This window comes from Tripterygium wilfordii, chromosome 3, assembly GCF_013401445.1.
Source record: "Tripterygium wilfordii isolate XIE 37 chromosome 3, ASM1340144v1, whole genome shotgun sequence".
Lineage (NCBI taxonomy): Eukaryota > Viridiplantae > Streptophyta > Magnoliopsida > Celastrales > Celastraceae > Tripterygium > Tripterygium wilfordii.
Window position 1 is genome coordinate 2,500,498 of NC_052234.1, and position 21,215 is coordinate 2,521,712.

General features: G+C 37.3%; 3 protein-coding genes and 2 pseudogenes across 5 annotated transcripts; 3 read left to right on the plus strand and 2 right to left on the minus strand.

The window, feature by feature from the left end:
• Nucleotides 1-1,225: 1,225 nt before the first annotated feature.
• On the plus strand, nt 1,226-3,248 carry LOC119993373 (annotated as a pseudogene).
• Nucleotides 3,249-4,469: 1,221 nt separating this feature from the next.
• On the plus strand, nt 4,470-6,359 carry LOC119993519 (HMG-Y-related protein A-like). The gene is made up of 2 exons (XM_038840685.1): nt 4,470-4,670; nt 5,650-6,359. The coding sequence occupies exons 1-2, from the start codon at nt 4,620-4,622 to the stop codon at nt 6,154-6,156; spliced, it is 558 nt and encodes a 185-aa protein (XP_038696613.1). The 5' UTR covers nt 4,470-4,619; the 3' UTR covers nt 6,157-6,359.
• Nucleotides 6,360-6,499: 140 nt separating this feature from the next.
• On the minus strand, nt 6,500-13,781 carry LOC119993509 (DNA repair protein RAD4-like). Its single transcript, XM_038840671.1, has 14 exons — nt 13,626-13,781; nt 13,067-13,170; nt 12,685-12,972; nt 12,487-12,579; nt 12,179-12,271; nt 11,977-12,078; nt 11,382-11,431; nt 9,526-10,293; nt 8,644-8,796; nt 8,475-8,541; nt 8,192-8,386; nt 7,946-8,098; nt 7,543-7,752; nt 6,500-6,952 (listed from the first exon to the last, which is right to left on the minus strand). The coding sequence occupies exons 1-14, from the start codon at nt 13,657-13,659 to the stop codon at nt 6,560-6,562; spliced, it is 2,703 nt and encodes a 900-aa protein (XP_038696599.1). The 5' UTR covers nt 13,660-13,781; the 3' UTR covers nt 6,500-6,559.
• A 2,276-nt stretch (nt 13,782-16,057) lies between these two features.
• LOC119995259 lies at nt 16,058-16,825 on the plus strand (annotated as a pseudogene).
• A 1,910-nt stretch (nt 16,826-18,735) lies between these two features.
• Nucleotides 18,736-20,599, minus strand: LOC119995300 (psbQ-like protein 3, chloroplastic). 3 transcript variants are annotated; one of them, XM_038841770.1, is made up of 3 exons: nt 19,979-20,599; nt 19,453-19,558; nt 18,736-19,057 (listed from the first exon to the last, which is right to left on the minus strand). In XM_038841770.1, the coding sequence occupies exons 1-2, from the start codon at nt 20,435-20,437 to the stop codon at nt 19,463-19,465; spliced, it is 555 nt and encodes a 184-aa protein (XP_038697698.1). In that variant the 5' UTR covers nt 20,438-20,599; the 3' UTR covers nt 18,736-19,057; nt 19,453-19,462. The 3 variants fall into 3 exon arrangements, with proteins under 3 accessions (XP_038697698.1, XP_038697697.1, XP_038697696.1); XM_038841769.1 differs by having other exon boundaries at nt 18,736-19,082; XM_038841768.1 differs by lacking the exon at nt 18,736-19,057 and having other exon boundaries at nt 19,224-19,558.
• Nucleotides 20,600-21,215: the final 616 nt, after the last annotated feature.

Genomic DNA, 21,215 nt, shown 5'->3' on the forward strand with positions numbered 1-21,215 from the left:
ACCACGGTTGTCAGGTTGTGGACCAACAGCATATAACTCTGAAGTCTGAACAGGACGTGCATGACGGGCATCAAGCAAGGCAGAAAGGATGAGTGCTGTACGGTTTCGCTTTCCAACTCTCTTCTGTGCATGCTTACAGCCCCCACCCCCACTCATCCCTCTTTTTCTTTTCTTTTTTTTACACAGTTCTCCCAATCTGTTATGGTAATTTCATTAGCCTTAGAAAATATGCAAGTAGTCCCACAGAAATTCCAAAAGGAAATGCTGTTGGGTCTACTAGTGGCCCACCTGATGATGGGTACAGTGAAAAAGAAATAATCCATTGGGCCACAAAATGGTGGGGTGCCATATTGGCGAGAGAGACGTATGGTTCCTTGCTCCAAAATGTCTCCTGAGCTCGGCTACCGCTGATGAAGGCTGATCTTCCTCTGGCTATGACAAGTATTGAAGCGTACGTTTTCAAAATGATGAGGTATTAAATGTTGCGGAGGTGTGTTGTCATATCGGTCATAAAGACTCAACCCTACATTATCACCTTGGCCCTCTATGAAATGGGTAATGGACATAGTGGGTCCCCATCCAGTGGCGTCAAGCCATTGCCTCTTTTTCTTTGTATTCATAGACTACTTCACCAAATAGATAGAAGCAATAGCCTTCCGCAAGGGAGGGAGGGACCGTTAATTAGAGCTTTATTCATACAAAAAAGCCTCTCACGTCACCCATCACATCCCCCTAATTTGATCCACTTTATTTTTCTCAACCAACTTTTCCCATAATGTGTGCCACTGTTTGGCACCCCATGTTTTATCATTCCACTCCCTTCACTTTTCTTTTAAAATATATAGAATCCCAAGCCTTTTCTTCTCATTTTGTTTTCTGATCAGAAGACTCAACTACATAAATTGATCAAATTCAATCCTACAATTCTAAAGGTGAGAGCGTCTGTCTAACTGTGAGGTTACAGCTCGGCCAATACCCTATTATTACACATGTATGCCTCCCAACTCACAAATGATGGTGGTGGTCCATCTCTTTTTGATATGTTCCTAAGATTCAATTGATTACTTGTTATACCAACATACAGTAACACTATTTTGTTGCTCTTTTCATTTATCTGGGAACATTTCTTTTATTTGTACTATTTCTTTCCATTTTCATCACCCCCCCCCCCCCCTCTCTCTATGTATGTGGGTCCGAGTACAACAAGAAAACAACAGCAGCATCCATGGCGGCCAAAAAGCTTGCAACCATGTTGCATAGAAACACCCACAAACTGGTTGTAGTTCTAACCTATGCAATCCTTGAATGGATTCTGATCCTCCTCCTCTTTGTCAACTCTATTTTCACATACCTGATCGTCCAATTTGCGAGTTACTTCAGCCTTAAACCACCCTGCCTGTGGTGTTCGAGGGTTGATCATGTCTTGGAGCCTGGCAACAGTGCACACTCCTATAGAGAACTTGTATGTGACTTACATGCCTCTGGGATTTCCAAATTAGGATACTGTTCAAGTCATCGAAGATTGGCGGAATCCCAACATATGTGCATGGACTGCTTGGCTTCTTTACCAATTCACAACAATGAAGCCAATGGGATGCGGGAAGCATCTCTTTCATTTCACTGGTGACTTAAAGACAACCTTGAAAATGTTGAATAGGTTTGCAGTTGTTCCTGCTGCAATGGAAGCTTGAACAGCAAATTCTACCCTCCTTTCCTGCTGTTCAAGTCTTCTTGGGGTGCTTTGAACTTGTTAGGGCTTGTAAGGATTCTTCCTGGTTCATGGTTTATGTTCGATGTGTATTGCTACTGTTGCGTCTTATGTTATAGTGTTTGATCTGTTATGTAGTTTTAAGTTCTTTTTATTAAGTTGGTCTTGGACAAAGTTACTCTTAAGCCTTGACCAAGCTTATTATATTGTAGTTTATGTTGTGTGGCTGTAAGCTTAGTTCTGGACTCTTCCAAAAAAAAGCCTAAGTAGCCGTATGTTTGCTGTAATGAATGGTATGGTGCTGTAATGGTGAAATACAGATCAGATTATGGTGAATGTTGAGTGTTAGGTTTTCTCTTACTTTTACATCAAGGCATAGAAGCCCCATATTTGACAGAACTGTACCCAGAAAGGAAATTTGATTTCAGAAGCTGTGGATGGTGAGAATAATGAAGGTGAGTACAAAGAATGTAGCAGACTTCATAGCCCAGAAACTTGCTGTGAAGATGATTACGAGACCAAAGGAAATGATGGAGGAGAAAATCCTAATGACAAAAGTCTTGCAGATGAATATTATCAATTGTTTGCTGATGTTGAATCTTTTGGCATCAGAGAAGATGCAGAAGAAAATCTTTCGAGGCCTGTATCAAACTTGCCAGGCAATGAAGAGGTGGGAAATGAGGAAAAGCTTCCTGACACACCAATTTCTCTTCATAGTCTCCGTTACTTACACAAGAAACTGCTTCTACATGAGAAAAGGGTGGTGATCCAGTTTTAACCAGTAGATGGCTGAGAGCTTCACTGAATGCCAAACGAAGAGCTCTAAGAACATTTATATGCTGAACTGGAGGAAGAGAGGAGCACCGCTGCAATAGCTGCCAACCAAACAATGGCTATGATAACAAGGCTTCAAGAAGAGAAGGCAGCAATGCAGATGGAAGCTCTTAGCTCTATAATACAAAAAATGGTGGAAGAACTATCTGAATATGACCAGGAAACCTTACAGCTTTTGAATGAGCGTATGATCAAAGTAGAGGAGGAGCAAGAGCTTGAGAAGGAGTTGGAAATAAATCGTATAAAGGTTTCTGAATATGAGAATGAAGAAGAATTGAGACTGATGGAGAAGCCCTAAAGATGGAAGCATAACAGGTAGAAGCTCTTCTGTCTCCTGCAACTATACAGATGATGGTGACTGGTAGCATTTTTTGCAATCATGAATGTAACATCAATAGCATTCTTCTTGACACAGTTCTAAGTTTAGAGGGAAATGGTGTTGGATTGTGTTAAACACACGACTGCACTTGACGAGATGTTGGAAGAATTAAAGGAAGAGCAGTTGTTCATTAGATCAGCTCAAAGGCACTAGAAGAAAAGCTACTTAGAATTGATAATGGTGAGAAGTTGTTCATTTTCTTCTGTAGCAGTCCAGTTGAAATGGGGTTTTGATGGATGAAAGCCCCCATTCAATCCCTAATTAATGTGAAGGGTTAGAGGTTAAGTGGATCCTATAGCATATAAATTTAGAGTAAAATGAGAGTTTCATTTAGAATGGATGTAAGATTACTCTTCTCTAATGGAGGTTATTGAAGATTCCTTGCTTATTATTTTATTTTTAAATTGTTTTTATTTATTTTATTCATTTATGTGTCTTGTTAGTAAGAGTGGCAAAAAATCTGTTTCGGGTCAGTCAACAACACTTGTTTACGATATATTTACATGTCCGAATTCTAACCTGGATTGAATTTCGGATGCACTAAATTGATTGAAACTCAGATTCGTTTAAATTTGGACAAATAAATCCAACAATAAACTAATCCGGATTAGGGTCCGGACAAGTAAATCGGACAAGATGTCTGTGTCTGGACTCGGACCTGATTTTAAATCGGATAAAAATTTGTGTTTAAACTCAGATTTCGAACTTATAACTGTAGGGTTTGGCAGTGTGTTTCAACTGTGTTCAGGTGTATCGCACTTCACAACACCACTGTTTTTTATGACACGCCAAACAACTTTTGCGTTTCAACTCACCTCACAGCACCACAACTTTTTACCTCACCGCATCTCACCACACCTCACAGTACTCTCAAACGCTTACAATATATGTTAAATTGTCCTACGTAATCAAATTAAGTCGATTATTTTATTTTAGATTAATTTACAATGTAAACATTAAGTGATTTCATATTAATATTATTAGTCATCTAATATAATCGTAATTTAGATACATCAAACGCACCTCACAACACCACATCACAGTTTTAAAAATGATGCGTCAAACACTTTTTTGCGTTCCAACTCACCTCACAGCACCGCACAACACCTCACAATAGTTGATAACACTCCTAAATAGGATCGACATGTCCAAATCTGATTTAATTCAAATCGGACAAATTAAATTATCCGGATCGAAAAAAGTTTTGTTATTCAGTCAGTCAATGTAGCTTTAGTTGTCTTTTTCGCCAACATGTCTAAATCTGATTTAATTCAAATCGGACAAATTAAATTATCGGGATCGGAAAAAGTTTTGTTATTCAGTCAGTGTAGCTTTAGTTGTCTTTTTCGCTTTTGTGGGGGCCAGGCTTTATATTGATGAGAACAAAATCAAATCCCACCCAAAACAATGGATAAACTAGGCTTCATAGTTGCATGCCACGTCATGGATCCGAAATGACAAAACCTTGAGACAGTTCTTGACCGTTGGATCTTCATCCCAGCCGTCAAAATATATCCACTCAAATCCACGTCTTCAATGGAATAGCTGCTTCGCGATAAAAATAGGATGGACAGTGAATTGCTTTGTCGGACTAGGACCTGCCTCAGGTGGCGACTCACCGGGTGAGGACGGGCAAACTCGTTCTCTTCACTTGTGGTTTCTATAGCTCTGTCTGCGAATCAGTGTCGCGAAAGATTAATGGCCACTGAAGAAGTAAATAAGCCTCCTTCACTCCCTCCATACCCGGAGGTACATCGTCTTCAGTCTCCATATCATCATCTCTAGTGATAATTAAATTTTTCTTTTTACAGATTATTAATTGAGCTTCTTTCGTGTTAGTCTAGTTTGTTTTAGTTGATGATATGTTTTTCAGTAGAAATTTTTGTGAAATTCTTTGTCCCGAAAACCCATTTTGCTGTTAGTGAATTATGCTTTTGTTAATTTGGGAATTTCATGCATATGAGGTTTTTTTGTTGTTTCTTTCTTAATTAATTCTTTGTAAAAGTTGAATTCTACTTGAGAACTGCAAGAAAGATGCAGTTTTGGGAAAACCCTAATCTAGATTGGTTCGACCTTCTGCAATATTCTTTATTTTTCCAGTATTGGTTTGTCAGATTTTCTCTCTTTCAATTGTGAAGGAAGGAAGAATAGGACGTTTTACAACTAGTTTCCTTCATTCTCCAAACCCACTTCTTCTTCTTCTTCTTGTCCTCTTTACTAATTTTTTTTGTTACTTTGATCTTAAATTTTGATACTCATAAAAAATTTGCCCTTTTTTTTAATAGAATGTGATGAGTTTTTTTGTTGGGTTCCTTGATTAATATTCATCTTCCATCAAATATGGCATCTTTGATCCCAGATTCCTAATTCAGCATATATGTGTGGGTGAAACTGTAAATTTTTTCAAGAAAACCCCACTCAGATTCAAACTCATTTTGATTGATTCTTTTTGGTTTGAACTTCAGCTCCTCTGGATATACTTATTTTCTTCTCCGTAACTTTTGTCACATCTCGTTCTAGTTCTCCGGTGGAAATTGTTCTTGTTGTTGTTTGTATGTTTGTATTCCAGGAGACAAAAATGTTCTGAAAGCAAAATATGCATCGACCCCACAGCCAAGAGTTGCAAATCTCTGTGATAAATTTGCCTATGGAGTTTGCTTTGTGAATTTATTCCATAGGACATTCTCCTGTCGTCCCATTTAGTTCTAGTTGTTTTTGTTGTATATAGATGATTTTGGAAGCCATTGCAGTGCTCAATGAGAATAACGGATCAAACAAGACATCCATATCAAAGTACATTGAATCAAAGTATGGGGACTTGCCAGCTGGACACTCTACGCTGCTCTCACATCACCTAAATAAAATGAAGGATACAGGGGAGCTTGTATTTTGGAAAAATAACTACATGAAGGCAGACCCCAATTCACCTCCCAGACGTGGTCGTGGCAGGCCTCCCAAGCCCAAGGATCCATTAGCATCGGATGCTGTCCTAACCTTGTCTAGGCCTAGGGGCCGCCCACCAAAGGACCCAAATGCGCCACCAAAACCGGTGAAGCCAAAAGTGGCCACGGGTAGTGGAAAGCCAAGAGGAAGGCCTCGGAAGATGGCGAAGCCAAGTGGAAGCGTGGTTGGTACTGCTACAATCACAGTGGAGATGGCGACAGGGACTGGGAGGCCAAGGGGTCGGCCTCCGAAGGTAAAGCCTGTTGTGAACGAAGTGAGTGTTGAAAATTAGAATCCGCAGTTTTTAGTATTTGTGCAGTAGCTTCTGACCTCCTGTTGGTTTTATGTGATTGTAGACCAATTGATGTTGTTAGTTTTCATGTAGAATAGGTGATGTTTTTAAGGTTTGCAGGAATTTGACCGTTACTAGTGTTCTTTTAGTGGTTTGCTTGATTGTTTTTCCTTCACAATTGCACATCCTTTTATTTTTCTTCGAGTACAAAATTTGTACGAAGTGAAAAGCATCAATAGTTTGTTGTTGCTGGTACATTTTGTTTGGTTTTAGGATCCGGGATGGCAATTCGTACCTGACTAGATCCGCCCCGACCCTTCCAGAACGATGACAAATGATAAGATTTGAGCAATAAACCAGTCATAACTCATAACTCAAGCAAAACAAAATGTCAATAACAAGGTCATAATTCCTCCACTTGGACAGAAAATCCACAACTACAGCGTTTTATACTGACTGAATTGCTTTCACCAGAACTCTGTTCTTCCATCCAAAATACATGTTCATGGTCTTCTACAACTGCCACAGATGGATTACTCGATTTCCTTTTGTTTCTGCCTTCATTCTGGCAGTCCAGAGAGTGCGCGTCATGCTGGCCACCAACCGGTGAATTTGATTCCATGTTCACTTTCTGGATATTGCTAGGCATTTGTGATGATGAATTCTCTCCATAGCGGTTGTTCAATCTTTGCCGAGTTACAACTGACGAAAGAAGTTGATACCACCTAGAGATGGCTTTTGCTTCATTTCTTTTCTTTTCTTCGGCCTCTCTTCTCTCTTCTTCTCCGGCAAATGCCTGTGTTACAAGAAATCAAGGGGTATACAGAATCAGTTTATGGAATGTTGCTGCAATTTATCAAACGTTGTGAAAATATAAAGAATTCACCACACATAAACATTAGCAGTCATGGGACATAACGATGCATAAAACGTTCAGAGTGAAAAAGAAAACATAATTTGCTGCAGAAAAGCTGTTTGATATTAATTTCACATAGTATTCTTCAAAACTCCTTAGATTTATTTCATCCTTTTCCTTCTAAAATTTAGTATTTCATATATCACACACATTAACGGATTCCCGTGATATGACCAGTGTGCAAAAAAATTGATATCACATAGTATATTTCCGTTGATTTTCTTATACTCATGTAGCCGACCCCGTATGGGATAAAATATTCGGGTGATGATGATATATCACACTCATTGAAAGGAAAAACAGTGTCATCCTTTGAGGAAAATTTTTTGACTCAAAAGTGTTGCGCTGTAAAAATACTGATTTTATACGGAGAACCAAAAATTAAAGTTCCAAAAGTCATGACGAAATGTTATTATGAGATTCGCACACTTCCAAAAAAAACAATACACCAAAAAGTGCACTACATTTACCTCCAATATTGCATCCTTGAACTCAGCACACACCACAATACCATCAAAAACAGGTATACAGCGGCCGTTCCTAAATTCGAAACCAACCATGGCAGGTGCGTAATCAACTCCCAGCTTTTTGGCAACAGAAAATGCCCTAGGCAACCTCACATGCACAGTCCCTGGGGGAAGACATTTCTCTGACCACACCTCGACATCACCATACTCATTCTAGATGTCAAATCAGAAGTAGAAATGTCAGCAGTGATACAACTCATCATAGAAAGAAAGAATGAGGGATAATATTAAGAGTTAATTGGATGTCTCGTAGGGGATAATATTAAGAAGCTAATTGCTTGTCTTATACAAACTATCTTATCTTTTCAGCATGAACATAAAAAAAAAATTAAATAAATAAATTCACCTTTGGCACAATCCCATTCACAGCATGGGGTAGAATCAATGGTTCTAGTTGCCACTTCCCATAAAGTTCAACAATTCCTTTAGAATCAACTTCACCATAACCATCATCCTCTGATAACTGTACTTTTTTAAGCTTGGCAGAATGTTTTAACACCTGTAAAAAATAAGCCAATTTATGCTGATGAGCCATCACAAATGCGTAATAAAATTTATATTAGCATAGCCATGCACATTAGCGAAAATTTACCTTGGCTGGCACTTCCTCAGCTTTAACCCGCAGCCCTTCCCGCAGCCATCTCTGTTTGGTCCTAAGTGTTTGAACACAATCCCGAGGGTAAACTGGATGACTGGAACAAAAACCCAAAATTGGACCCTTCGGATGGAGTATTTGATGTTTTGTAAGCCATTTTTCAACTGCATACAACTGATGATTTCTGTAGGCCTGCATCAAGCAAATGAATTTTTAAAAGAGAATATTGGCACAATAAGTTCTGAGATCCATGTCTGTCTTTCCTTACCCATTACCATACCTGCATATTTGTCGGAAGAGGCTCAGTGAGTGCTCTAATTTCCAACTCCATATCTTCAAGATAATTCCTGGTAGAAACAATAGTACTCATTTCAAAATGTTCTCTTTCAATCTTCCCTGAAAGATTTTCTTGGGTGGGATTATCAGTAAGTGTGGATGATAATAACTACCTATGTGCATCTGATGTGTCAACATGGTTTTTCTCCACATGGATTACACCTCCAGTTTCCCTGGACTCAACCTCCCTCAATGGTGCCAATACTGCATCCCACCAAGTTGAATTAATCCGTTGTGATGCTATCTTGTACCATTGCATACAGTACCTGTATTATTAACATGACACAACTCTGGATGATGTTGAGTGCATAAAATTTTGGTTACTTACGCTAACCTCTTTAAGGCTTAAAAAAATAATTAAAAACACTTTTCTAAGTAATTGTAACTGTATCTAGCAGGAAACAAGTAACACGGGTTGTCTAGAAAGGAATATTTGAATACTTTGTCCATTTTGGAACTGATCAGGTCCAACAAAGATTGAGATACTGAGTAACTTGAGCATTCACAATTTTAAAAAAGAGAGTGGTTCAGTGGGAATCAACCATCTTAGAGTGGAAGGCATCAAACAGTTTCTTAGAGAAAAGAGATGTTTTGATATAAATTTTCCAATTGCAAACATGCTTCATATCTCCAAGGTCATCCAAAGTTCCTTTATGGACTCCGAATGGAAGATTTCAAAGGCGAAATTTCATTTGAGAGAGATAGGAGCAAATATCCACATATTAGAATGTCCTAAACATCAAAATGAACTCGAGTTCATAGGGATTGAACTAATGTCATAAAGGGATGGGTGTAGTAGGTGGGTCTTAGTGTCTTAGATTCAAGGACTATCAATAAAAAAAACTAAAAAATGTGAAAAGAAAACAGTGACATACTCTTGCAGAAGAAGGCTGACAACCTGTACTTACAACTAAGCTCAGGAGGGATAACATTTAGCTAAGGTACATCACAATTCACACAAACAGAATAATTGCAAAATCAGAAGGGATGCAAACCTGCGGGTCACATCTTTAGCTCCACGGCCAGCGAAAGCGACAACATATCTCAAAGATGTTTTGCATGCAGCAGCAGCAGCTTCGATCCTCTGCTCTCCATCTATAATTGCGTTGACAGCATCAACATGAACCCACTTTCCTGTCGACATCTCGCCAGTGCAGAATACTTCCGCCCAATGTAGTGGAGACCCTACTTTGCCCGCTCCTACAGCTATAGATATTCCCGTGGAGGAAGAAGGAGATTCTTTATTTTTATTTCTTCTTAATCTTTTAAGAGCTGAAGACTCACTAGATAAACTACAATTGATGTTTTTCACATCTGATGACGTGCTATTGTCAGTAGTCCCAGCAGCAGTTGCAGCAAGAGCCATCTCAAGCTGCATCTCAAATTCAAGATCTCCTTTCCTCTTTGAACCTTGAGATTTCTCCTTCAGGAATGCTTTAGAATCGTCAGACTGTGCCTCAGGGGCTGAAGAATCAACCAGTCTATTATTTAGCTCAATGAAAACAGAAGAATCTTTGGATCGAGTATTATTGCCTCTAGAGCCATCCTTACTTTTGCATGAGGTCCTCGAAGAGCTTTCACACATGCTGTCATTTTCAATGTTCACAGATCTAGCCGGAGATATAGGAACCTGTCTAGTTTTATCCACCATCACTGTTGAAGAATTGAATATCCCCCTACGCACTCTACATGCATCTTGACTTGAATTTTCATATCTGCCAATACTTGGTTTTGAGGAGGCAACATCAAGAATGGACACAAACCTGGAAATTATAGATGCGCTTAGTAATGGATAAGCTCTTAAGTATCATCGTCATGATCTGTAAACTATATAAAGCATGGGAAGATAAGCAACATCTGAAATGAGAATCAACAAAAGTGAAAAATAAAAATAAAAATTCCACCAGGAGCAAGTTCGCCAGCCCCATACCAAAAAAAAGAGTTTGCCAGCCCTACTGTTAATTTTATTGAACAGCAATCTTGACTCATATTCACCTTAGAGAATTTTGAAAAGAATATTTAGGACAAGAATCCAAAGATGTATGTATCAAAATTATTACACCGCTTACATTCACTTCATAATTAAAATTTAAAAGAATAAAAAGTTTGAAATCATTCTCTTCAGCAGAAACCACACAATTTCTTTTTGAGCAGGAAAAACCGATAATCATAATCACGATGTATAACCATCTAAAAAACTGAGTCCACCTTGAATTATGAGCCTTTCTTATTCTGTAAATGTTCAGACTCGAAGAAATGTGAACCAAAATGTCTAAATTAAGACAGTCTCAATGACTTTAATTTTAGTAGTTTGTAGCAGACATTAATTCCTAGAGACATGTATAACCAAATATGTTCACGAACTGGTTATGCCAAAAGCGGATTAAACTAATAGGTGATCCATAAATGACCAGTGAGGATCATGTATTGATCCAGTAGCTATAGCCATCTTTATACTCTGACCACTTTGTTCATTACCATACGAAATCATAAACATCCATTAACAAATCTTATTTATGTGTAATGGATGTGAAATTGTGAATGGATATCAGATTGATGTTGCAAAGGCCAGTTTCAATTGTCCGCAGTCATGCAGACAGGATATCATCAAAGAAAGAGGTGATACAAGAACAAAAAGAAAATGTTTCAGTCTTAGAGGAGCTTTACGATATCAGATTTTATTTAGTTAATTTTTTTTTCTCAAGGAAATATCTTAGGGCTCAGGGCATAATCTTACACATCAAGAATTTCCAAAACAGAATTTTTAAATGGAGAAACTTTAAGTGATACCAACAGGGTGAAAATCATCAACCAAGGGATAACATTTTGCAATCTTATTATAGTGACATACCGAGTGGTAAACTTCAAACCTCTTAATAATGCCACAAACAATGCCGCAATCTGCAAGTAGATTGAGCCTTTAAGTTCTACATAGAATAATCAAAATAAATATATTTATTTTATATAATTTTCAAGACAAATCAGTTAACCTTTGAACTGCACCTTGTACTCATCATTTCCTATCATAGCAGTTTAACTAGAAATTTGTGGTTCGAAGCTGCATCTAGATTACAACTATATACATTATTCTCAAAAGCACCAATTGATGCCATCTATCATTTTGAAATTTGTAACCTGAATCCTTGTCACTATTACATACAAAAATTGCATAGCATTAGAATTCAGTCTTGCAAATCCATCATAATCTTGAAAAATAACCAAAACAGAATGGTTCATTCAGCATCATTCCAGCTAGATTTACATCAGGCTTGAAAGCATAACATTTTATAGACGAAAAAAATAAGGCGGGGGAAAAGATTTGGGAACAAAATGAGCAATTTAGGCCACTTACACACTAAAATCTTTAATGTAAGTAAGCTAATAATGAGAAGATTCAAGAGGTCTTCAAGCAGAATTTTGTAATAGATTAGAGATCAAGATATTACCTCCTCTAAAGTTCCTCCACGAGTTTCAGTAGCGAGACACAAAGCTGAGTGAAATGATCTCTTCCTCCCAACAGAACTTGTAACATGAAAGTTATCATGAAACTGCATGTTTCCAACAAAGGTGTCAAACCAAATAAGGCAAGCAAAGTAATGCACCAAATGCAATAGAATAAATGCCCTCAGAAAACACACATAACCGTACCCAACTCATAAGGGGAGATAAAGCATGGACAGTAAGTTTTGAGACCTCCGATAACTTCAACAACTTGGCTGGTAGCAAAGAGATTAAGGAAGCCTGCCAGGAACACCAAATTTTCTTACACATCAGAAACTTCACCTGACAACGAATCTTCCAAAACTAAATGGATCACATGATGGCATTAATAGAGTTGGGGTCATTACATCGGGTATGGGCCCAATTTTGCCATAATAGAATACGAGATGCCATAAAAAATGATAGACATCTGCAAAAAGATTCTAATATAAAATAAAAGCAAATACAAGTTTGACCTGGATAAGTGGATCATCACAAGCATTGTCAATTATTCTTCCCCTCGCAAGTAAGCAAAGTAAATGGACCTTATGCACAAGCTCAGCCAACTCCTATAGGATAAGAGAAAGCAAACGCTTTGAAATTCATTCAACAAAACTCAACCATTTATAACATCAACACCATATGGATTACTATAGCAAGGAGGAGCACTTCACCTTATCTTCGGCAGATGCTCGACGAACAGGCTTCTGTCCAGAAGAATCTGGAGCTTCATTAAATTCAATGGTCACCTCTTTAATGTGGTCATCAAAACAATCCCCTCTCTGATTCAGGCTGGAAATTGAACCATTTTCCCAATCTGAGTCTTGCATATCATCATCATCCCCACCCTCTAAACGAATTTCGTGAGCACTTCCCATGCCAGCGTTCCGAGGAGTGTTGCCAATCCCAGTCCCATTTCTGTGAATAGCATCTGTATCATCTCTTTCCGTCCCATTCTCCGGCTGAAAACAAACCAAATGGTAACGGGAACCACTGTAAATAATTCTTTCACATGGTGTTTTTTTTTAAAAAAAAAAGTCAGTAGATGATACTAACCACACCAGAAGAAACACTTGGTTGAACGACATGACACTGTTTCTTCAGCCCCGGTTTATTATGTGAATTATGGCGTTCTGCAGGTTTGTCAAGTGCCTTCCGTACTAAATTCAGAAAGATTTCCCATATTCCAAAATTACAAACAGTTAAAAGTCAGAATTCATGAATTTTTTCTGCCACCTCCAACGCTAGGAGATTGTACAAATTGACCCAAAACAAAATAAAGAAAGAAAAAAGATAGCCAAAAGAAACAGATATAATGCGATTGATTTCTACATAGTCAAGTAGTAATAATTAGCCAATGTAGGCAACAACTTTTCTCGGAGTTCAAAAATGGAACCCAAATTTTTAACATATATTGGGTTCACCCAAATAGGAACAGAAAAAGTTTAAAATTAAAGTCCCAATAACCAATACATCAAAAGTAACAGCAGGAAACATCATTGAAGATAACAGATATTAGAACATCTATATTACACTCGATTTCCAAGGCAAAGGCGGGAATAGTTTGCGAACGATTAGGGTTTTATTCAGAAGAAGATGAAGTGAAGATACGCACCCGACGATGGTTTATCGTTGTCAGACTCGTTCATGGTTGTCGTTACGTTGAAAAGACAAAGCCACACAGAGGAGAAGTTGTCGTCGCGCCCAAAACTGTCGAGGTTTTTCGGGTTGCAGAGTACCGCTCCTTTGCTTTTTATCTTATGGGAAAATTAGAGGTAAGTGCCCTGCATTAAAAATATTTTACAAAAGATAAGAAGGTACAAATATTTATTTTATTTACAAAAATATCATTATTTTCACATCTTCCTCATTTGACATTTAAATCGAAGCTTCCTCCTCCGACGACTATTCCGATGAGCCAATGGATGGGAATGATGCACTTAAGTTTGGGTTACACTCTCATGGTGTTGGATTTGCAACGGCGACGTCTCTGACAACTGGATCGAACACTTTTTTTCATGATTGGTCACGACTTCAAGGTCAAATTCTAATAGTATCAATAGGTGACGATAGCAAATGATGACTGGGGATTGGTCATGGTGCTCCGACACTTCTATTTAGTGGGTCAGTGGCCTGACGACGGTGGTCCACCATGCCCACGAATATACGTCATATGTTATCTGTTTCTTGCAAATGAGTATGATGAAACAGATAACATTTTGGGAAAATAAATACTTCATCCGTCCCATTTTAAACAAATACTCCCTTCGTCCCATTTTCTTAGTCCTTCTTTCTATTTTGGATTGTCCCAAAACTAGTGTCACTTTTCTTCATTAATTAACAATTTTGTTGTTGTATTTCAAAATTACCCTTGTAAGATTAATTACCCTTGTTTCAAGGGAAAAAAGGTACCGTCATAAATAAGAACAAATTTGAAATAACATGATTTATTTTGTGTAGTTGAATTGCATTAAATCATGTCTTCTTAAAAAGTTGGATTTTCAAAGGCTGACAAATAAAATGGGACGGAGGGAGTAACATTTTGGGAAACAGATAACATTTCTACAAATCCAAAACAGATAACATATTCGACGAACAGATCTGTAGATTTGCAGTTTCAACAAAAAAAAGAGTACAAACAAGTAATAAAACATCAAAAGTGATGCGCCCTAGTCCGTGGAGTTGATTGGTAGTCGTGATTTCACAAAGCTTTTTCAAATGGTGGTTGTGATTTCACAAAGCTTTTTCAATAACTTAAGTGTAATCAACTGTCGGTGATGATCGGGCTTTGATCGGGCTGACCTAGAGCTTCATTTCGATTGTTCATTCATCGAAAACAATGGTCTGACGGCCAATTTCCAATTGTGGGTGTGAAGAAAGAAGAAGAGAGAAGAAGGAAGAATGAAGAAGACGAAAGAGGGGCATTTTGGTAAGTTTGTAAGTGTTTCTTTTTTTTTGATAAAGTTTTTTTTTGACTTGTCCAACAAGAATATGGCTCCGTTTGGTATAGCGGAAATCTTGATTTTCAATGTTAACGGAAATGCTGTGAAAAATATGCTGAGCTTTAAGCTGTAAAATATGTTGTGAGGTGTTTGGTGAACTAAAATTGATGCTAGCGGGAAAACCGTTGAAATAAAGTATTATAATATTAATTTTTATTTTTTTATTAAAATTAATCTAATAAATATAATTCTTATTAAAATTAATTTAAGTATTAATTTAATTAATCAAATATAATTTATATTTAAAATTAATTTTAAGTATTTTTTAATTAATCAAATTAATTAAACTTACATTTATTTTATTTTTTAATTAATATTTAATTAATCAAATAAATTTTGTTATATTTATTGTATTTTTAATTAATTTATACTTTTGATTAAAATAAACTTATATTTAAATCATTAAATAATAATATTTTATATAAATTTAAAAAAAAACAAAAAGCTGCAGCTCTTTGGCTTAATTGGGACCCACACGAAAAAGTTGCAGCATAGAGGAAATGCAAAAGAAGGGAGCTTCTTTTGCACCAGCGGATCCACTGGCTTCGCTGTGCTGTTTGACACAGCGGATCTGCTTCCACTTATGTTGTGTCAAACAGACACTACAACTTTTAGTTGTTGTTCTTATGACTAAAAAGTCTATTTTATATTAGGTTAGGTCAAGAGATACTATAATTTTTATTTATTGAAATTCCTGATTTTTTTTTTAAATCTTAACCGTCCAAATCATCATCTTACAGTAAAGATTTTAGGCAACTCGGTATATTATCTCCCTCCATAGTGTAACATATTTTCGTTTCTATAGCTATAGGTTTTTCAACTCTTATTTTCCTTGGGTTAATACCACTTTTACATATCGAAAGATAGTTAGTATTTCAGTTTACACATCGTTGTTTAAAATGTTTTAATTTATTCATCTAATGATAAATTTGTTTCAAATTGGGCTCTCGGGCAAGTTTTTTCAGTTTTGGACAGTCAAACTGTTCATGTGGTAAATTGACTACCCATGGCCATATCTCACGTGGACATAAACATTTAAAAAAATAACACGTGGACCAATTCATATCATACACCTGTTCTCTCAGATTTCCCAAGATAATCAAATTCTCTGCAATACACAACGATTCAACCCCCAAGAAACTTTCAAAACCCTAACCCTAGTTCTCTTTCTTTTTCGTAGAGAAAGCAAGCTAATCAAGGATGGGTTTGAAGCAGAACGAGGGCACAAGATTTCCACCATCGGAACCAAAGCTTGGCGTCAACGGCTGCGACTTCTTCGGCACTCCTTCCAACATGAATCTCTGCTCCAAGTGCTATCATGATCTTCGTGCCAAGGAGGAACGGGAGGCTTATGCGATAGCCGCTGTGGAGAAATCTTTCAGTTTCAAAGTGAAACAATTGGCGGAGGTTGATGGGTTTCAAGTGCAAGTGCGGGAGCACGTACTGCGGGATGCATCAATACCCTGAGTAGCATGATTGTACCTTTGATTACAAGACCTCTGGCCGTGATGCAATTGCAAAGCCAAATCCTATTGTTAAGGCTGAAAAAGTTTAGAGGTTCTAATCGAATCTGAATTTTCTGGGTAAATTTGGTATTTTTTTAAGGATCTTGCTTTGTTGGTTTCGGTTTCTATCTAGTTGGTCAATGGGTCAATGTGCCATCGTCAACTTGTCACATGGTCAGTCAATGTGTCACATGAACAGTTTGACTGTTCAAAACTAGGGAAAATTGCCCAAGAGACCAACTTGAAACAAATTTATCGTTGGATGCCTAAATTGAAACATTTGAAACAACAGTGTATAAATTGAAACATTAACTATCTTTCTGTACGTAAAAATGATATTAACCCTATTTTCCTTTCAATTAAAATTTAATTTTCGTTTAGCAAGACGAGCAAAACAAAGAAGGAAAATAGGAGAAGCCTATGAAGTTCCTAGCTCAAAACAATTGGGATGGTGGACAATCGCTACTATCTAACCCACCATTGTAGTCGATGACGTCCAAAACTCGCGCGATTTGTCAGTGTATTGGGCTAGCTCCACCCCACATCCAACCAAATGTCCAAAACACAGTGTGTGTGTGTGTTTTTTTTTTGTATTATTGAGATCCAACAAATAACCGTCAAAAAGCAACAATGAATTTAGATGAGGAAAAAATTCACACATGCAATAGATAGAGGATGCGAGAATAGAGAAACCTCAAATTTCGAAGGGGAAAAAAAAACCCTAAATTGTGTTGCAGGCATTGGTCTAGTTGCTCTGAGATCGTAAAATTTTCTTTGTGACAATTTCTTGGTATGTGTTTGTTCTTCACGTATCTCTCTAGGGTTTCGATCTAAAGTTTGATTGAGTTTACAATCAAAATTAGGGGACAATCCTGATAACTCGTAAGTAACAAACTAATAAGTAAGTGTGAGAGAGAATGGTAAGTCGGGTGTGAAAGTTCCCAATAACTCATACCAAATTAAATTCAAAATTCATCTTGAATTTAATTAAATTTACTTTAAGACAAAATTCATGTGGCAACCATATGTTGAAGATAGAAGTTGACATGAAAGCACTAAAACATTTCAGTGTGTGTGCTGTGTTACTTCAATGTAATATATTGTGGCTTTATTACTAGAAATGATAATTGAATTTGCTGCCCTTGAGCATTTATCACCCATCTCTCAGTTCTTTTATTTTGAAATTTATTAGAATTTCATTTTAATTATTTTTAAATTAAAGCTTTTAGGGTTGATCTTTTTAAGTTTGGTAAAAGAGGGGAGATCTAATGTCCTTAGGTGATTGAACCCAATTGCAAACATTTGTTTCTTGATTCAAATTTGAACACCTAAATTCCAAGTGGTTCTTACAACTTGAATTCTCTTAAAAGCTTTGTTGTTTCTCTCAATTTTTTGAATTCTTCATTACCTGATTGGATAGGCATACATGTGACCTAGTGATGCAACCTCAATGTCATATGTTTAATTTTTAAAATAGCCTCTTCATATATCGTGTGGGAGTAAAGTTTAGGTACATTCTGTCTGTCTGTCCTCGACTCTGTCCATTATAAAAGCCTTTGTGCACGAGAGTTGTTTTCTTGTACCTTCATAGCTTGTCTGGTTGCCTTCCAAGTAATCTTATCACAAAATTTGGGAAGCAACAACTTTTCTGGTCTTCTAACAGACACAGTTGGAGAATTCAAACACCTGCAGGTTCCTTAGGAAGTTTGTCGTCCTTGGAGACATTAAATCTTGCTGCAAATCAACTAAATGAACTTTTCCAGAAAACGCGGGAAACCTTTCACAGTTAGAAAAATTAATACTTGGCTACAACATCCTAGAATCCGCTGGACTCTCAAGAAACCAGCTCACAGGCAGAATTCCTCCAAGCATGTCAAGACTGCACCTTTTGAATTATTTGAATTTGTCTCATAATAACCTTAACCCAGTGTGCATTTTCTCATACGAGAAAGATTTAGAGATGAGTTGATACTGGAATAATTCTGTATGGTAAGAATTTCCAGCACACAACAACCCTTCAACGTGTATTCGATTCAGAAAAGTTCCCTACCGCACTGCGCGTGCAGTCTTCATAGAAAGTCGGTAGAGAAACGATTTCAAACCATTGGTACTAAAGATGAGAAATGGCAAGAGGCAATGAAAAACCAACCAAACCCAAACTTGAAAGAGGGGTGCAGAATGAAATGAAAAATATAAACAACAGTATAAAAATATTTGCTAAATGTATGGTGGAGTACAAGGTAGTGCAGAAACAAATAGAAAGGACGACGAAAAAATATATCTCATCCCCATTCATAGGCGTTCAAGCAATGATATTACAAGTGAGTTAGTCCCACATATCACCTAAATTTATGGCTAAATGTAGAGCATCAGCTTTGAAATCGCTGATCTCAATAATTACTGAAAATTTTAGGAAAGACAGAGGAGTATCATTGCTTGGTTCTTACTACCTTTGCTCACAGCTTTGGTTGCACTTGTCTTCTGCATAGGAGAAGAGTGAAGCCTGACGTCGTCTTGTAAAGCTTAAGCTCAACTCGTTCCTAAAGTTCCAAGCGCAAGCTGGGACTGAGCCTCCAATTCAAATTCTTATTAAACTTTATATCAGTTAAATTGGGAAAAAAAAATGTCAATACAATAACTTCTAATTTTTCCTACCTTTTCACTGACAAAAGAATATCAAATACGACATTCTACATCTCCAAAATCGAATCAAAGAGTAAACAATAATAGCTATCAAGATCATCATCCTCATCAAAGTCTAATGATAATTATCAAGGAAAAAAGAACCCTTATGATGGATCCTTGAATTTGATCTTTCTTTTCCTTTCCCACATATAAAAATGTTCCATATCAACAAGTTTTCTAAGCTACCTCCTTTGTTACAACATTCAGGTCACATGAATTGCCAGAAAAATGGTAGAAAAAGTGCACTCACTAGTAATCCCTTATATTCTAGACAAAATGTTGCCAAGGGTCTCAACAATGTTTCCGTAGCACTGCCGCACAACTGCTGCATCCCTATCCCTTGCTGCATAATCTAGCTGCAATGACCATTATCATGAATACTTGTCAATTCCCAAGAACAAACTTTTTATTTTTATGCAACTTTTTATGGGGGACTCAAATTAATCAAGCTGTAATGATACTTTTTTTCAGTGGCCGAAACCGGTGGGGGCAGTTTGAGGCCGAAGCCCAAAGAGGAGAGTTAGCTCCATAAAGCCAACCTCCCATGTGAATTTGGCTCGTGTAAGGAACTAACATTGAAACTGCTGGGCATGGAAGTTGAAATTGCGACCTCCCGCATTTGCAAGGAGTTACAACAATCAACTTCACCATCCCAACGAAAGCTAGCTTCTTCGATGTAATGATGCACGATATGTGACAAATATCCAATGCTGCTAAGAGCACACAAGCTATGATCTATAAAAAAAAAAAAAAAAAATCTGCAAAGTAGTGCATACTTTAGTGACATTGTCGAAGAGAGTGTAATAAAGCTTCCTCAGTTGAGGCCTCTGACTTCCAGGTTTGGCTTGGATAATGGTATAGATATCCCGCTTCAAGTTTGAAGAGCTTATTCGCAGTGCCTTCTGCAGTTCCTTCCAAGACTCTGCCTCTAACAAATCTTTGATGCTTAACAAATCTTCGGCATGACTCCGTACTACACTCTCTGCCTCTTCAGATGTCTGATCAGGAGCTACCAATCTGAAGTCAAATGCATTCGCAATTTTTTTGCTTAAAATTGCTTCTTTTGCCAACAGAGCTGTTGCCATTGCCACTATAGTTACTACTCTTCTGCTGATGCTATGGTGGAGAACCTTTTGAGGCATCTGCAAGGAGGATTTAAGATGGCAAGAGAATGGAGGGCAAAGATGTGGTGGTGGTGGTAGAGGATGCGTGGGAACCAGTGCTCTCATTGCCATTATCCCTTTGTTCAACTCTTATAAATCAACAAACAAATGCAAGCCAAGGAAGAATGAATCAAAATCTCCAAACCAAAATTCTGCATCTGTCAAAAGGAAGAAAAAAGATTACAGAAAAAACAGGGAAAAAAATGAGTGGAGGAGAAAGTACCGAGCAGCAAACTTCCCCATGGGATATGATGAGAAAAAGGAAAAAATAATTCCACGCTTTTCGATAAGATAAAAAGTTTTACTGTATATTACTTACTTTCTACGGAGCTTACCCTACAAGACAATGAAATAAGATAAGGGTCTTTTACTCAAAAGCACAACAACCAACAGTTATATTGCATCAAGCACAAGGTAAAAAAAGAAAGAAAAAAAGAGAGACACTTACAAATTTATCAAAATGCCCCTCTTCCTTCTTCTTCTTCCTTTTTTTACGCTCACAACCGGAAATTGATCATCGTTTTCTACGAACGAACCATTGAAATGAAGCTTTAGGTCAATCCGAACAAAGCTCAATCATCACCAACAGTCGATTATCACTTAGGTCATCGGAAAAGCTTCGTGAAATCACAATCACCATTCGGAAAAGATCTCGATCCGGCCAATATGGCCAACGTTGGCAATCATCAACACCACCAATCAACTTCACGGACCAAGATGCATCACCTTTGATATTTTATTATTTTTTTGTAATTTTTTTTCTAAAACTAAAAATGTGCAATGTGTTCTTCTAATATAAAATTTGTTATCTGTTTTAGATCTGTAGAAATGTTTTCTATTTCCCATAATG

Excerpts from the sequence above, each read along its gene's own strand:
- LOC119995300 (XM_038841770.1), bottom strand. The coding sequence starts at position 20,437 with ATGGCAATGAGAGCACTGGTTCCCACGCATCCTCTACCACCACCACCA. Across the intron at positions 19,559-19,978 it reads TCTTCGACAATGTCACTAAA|CTAGATTATGCAGCAAGGGA; the intron begins GTATGCACTACT and ends TGGTCATTGCAG.
- LOC119993519 (XM_038840685.1), top strand. The coding sequence starts at position 4,620 with ATGGCCACTGAAGAAGTAAATAAGCCTCCTTCACTCCCTCCATACCCG. Across the intron at positions 4,671-5,649 it reads CACTCCCTCCATACCCGGAG|ATGATTTTGGAAGCCATTGC; the intron begins GTACATCGTCTT and ends TGTTGTATATAG.
- LOC119993509 (XM_038840671.1), bottom strand. The coding sequence starts at position 13,659 with ATGAACGAGTCTGACAACGATAAACCATCGTCGG. Across the intron at positions 12,580-12,684 it reads GAGCATCTGCCGAAGATAAG|GAGTTGGCTGAGCTTGTGCA; the intron begins GTGAAGTGCTCC and ends CTTATCCTATAG. Across the intron at positions 12,272-12,486 it reads GTGATGATCCACTTATCCAG|GCTTCCTTAATCTCTTTGCT; the intron begins GTCAAACTTGTA and ends TGTTCCTGGCAG.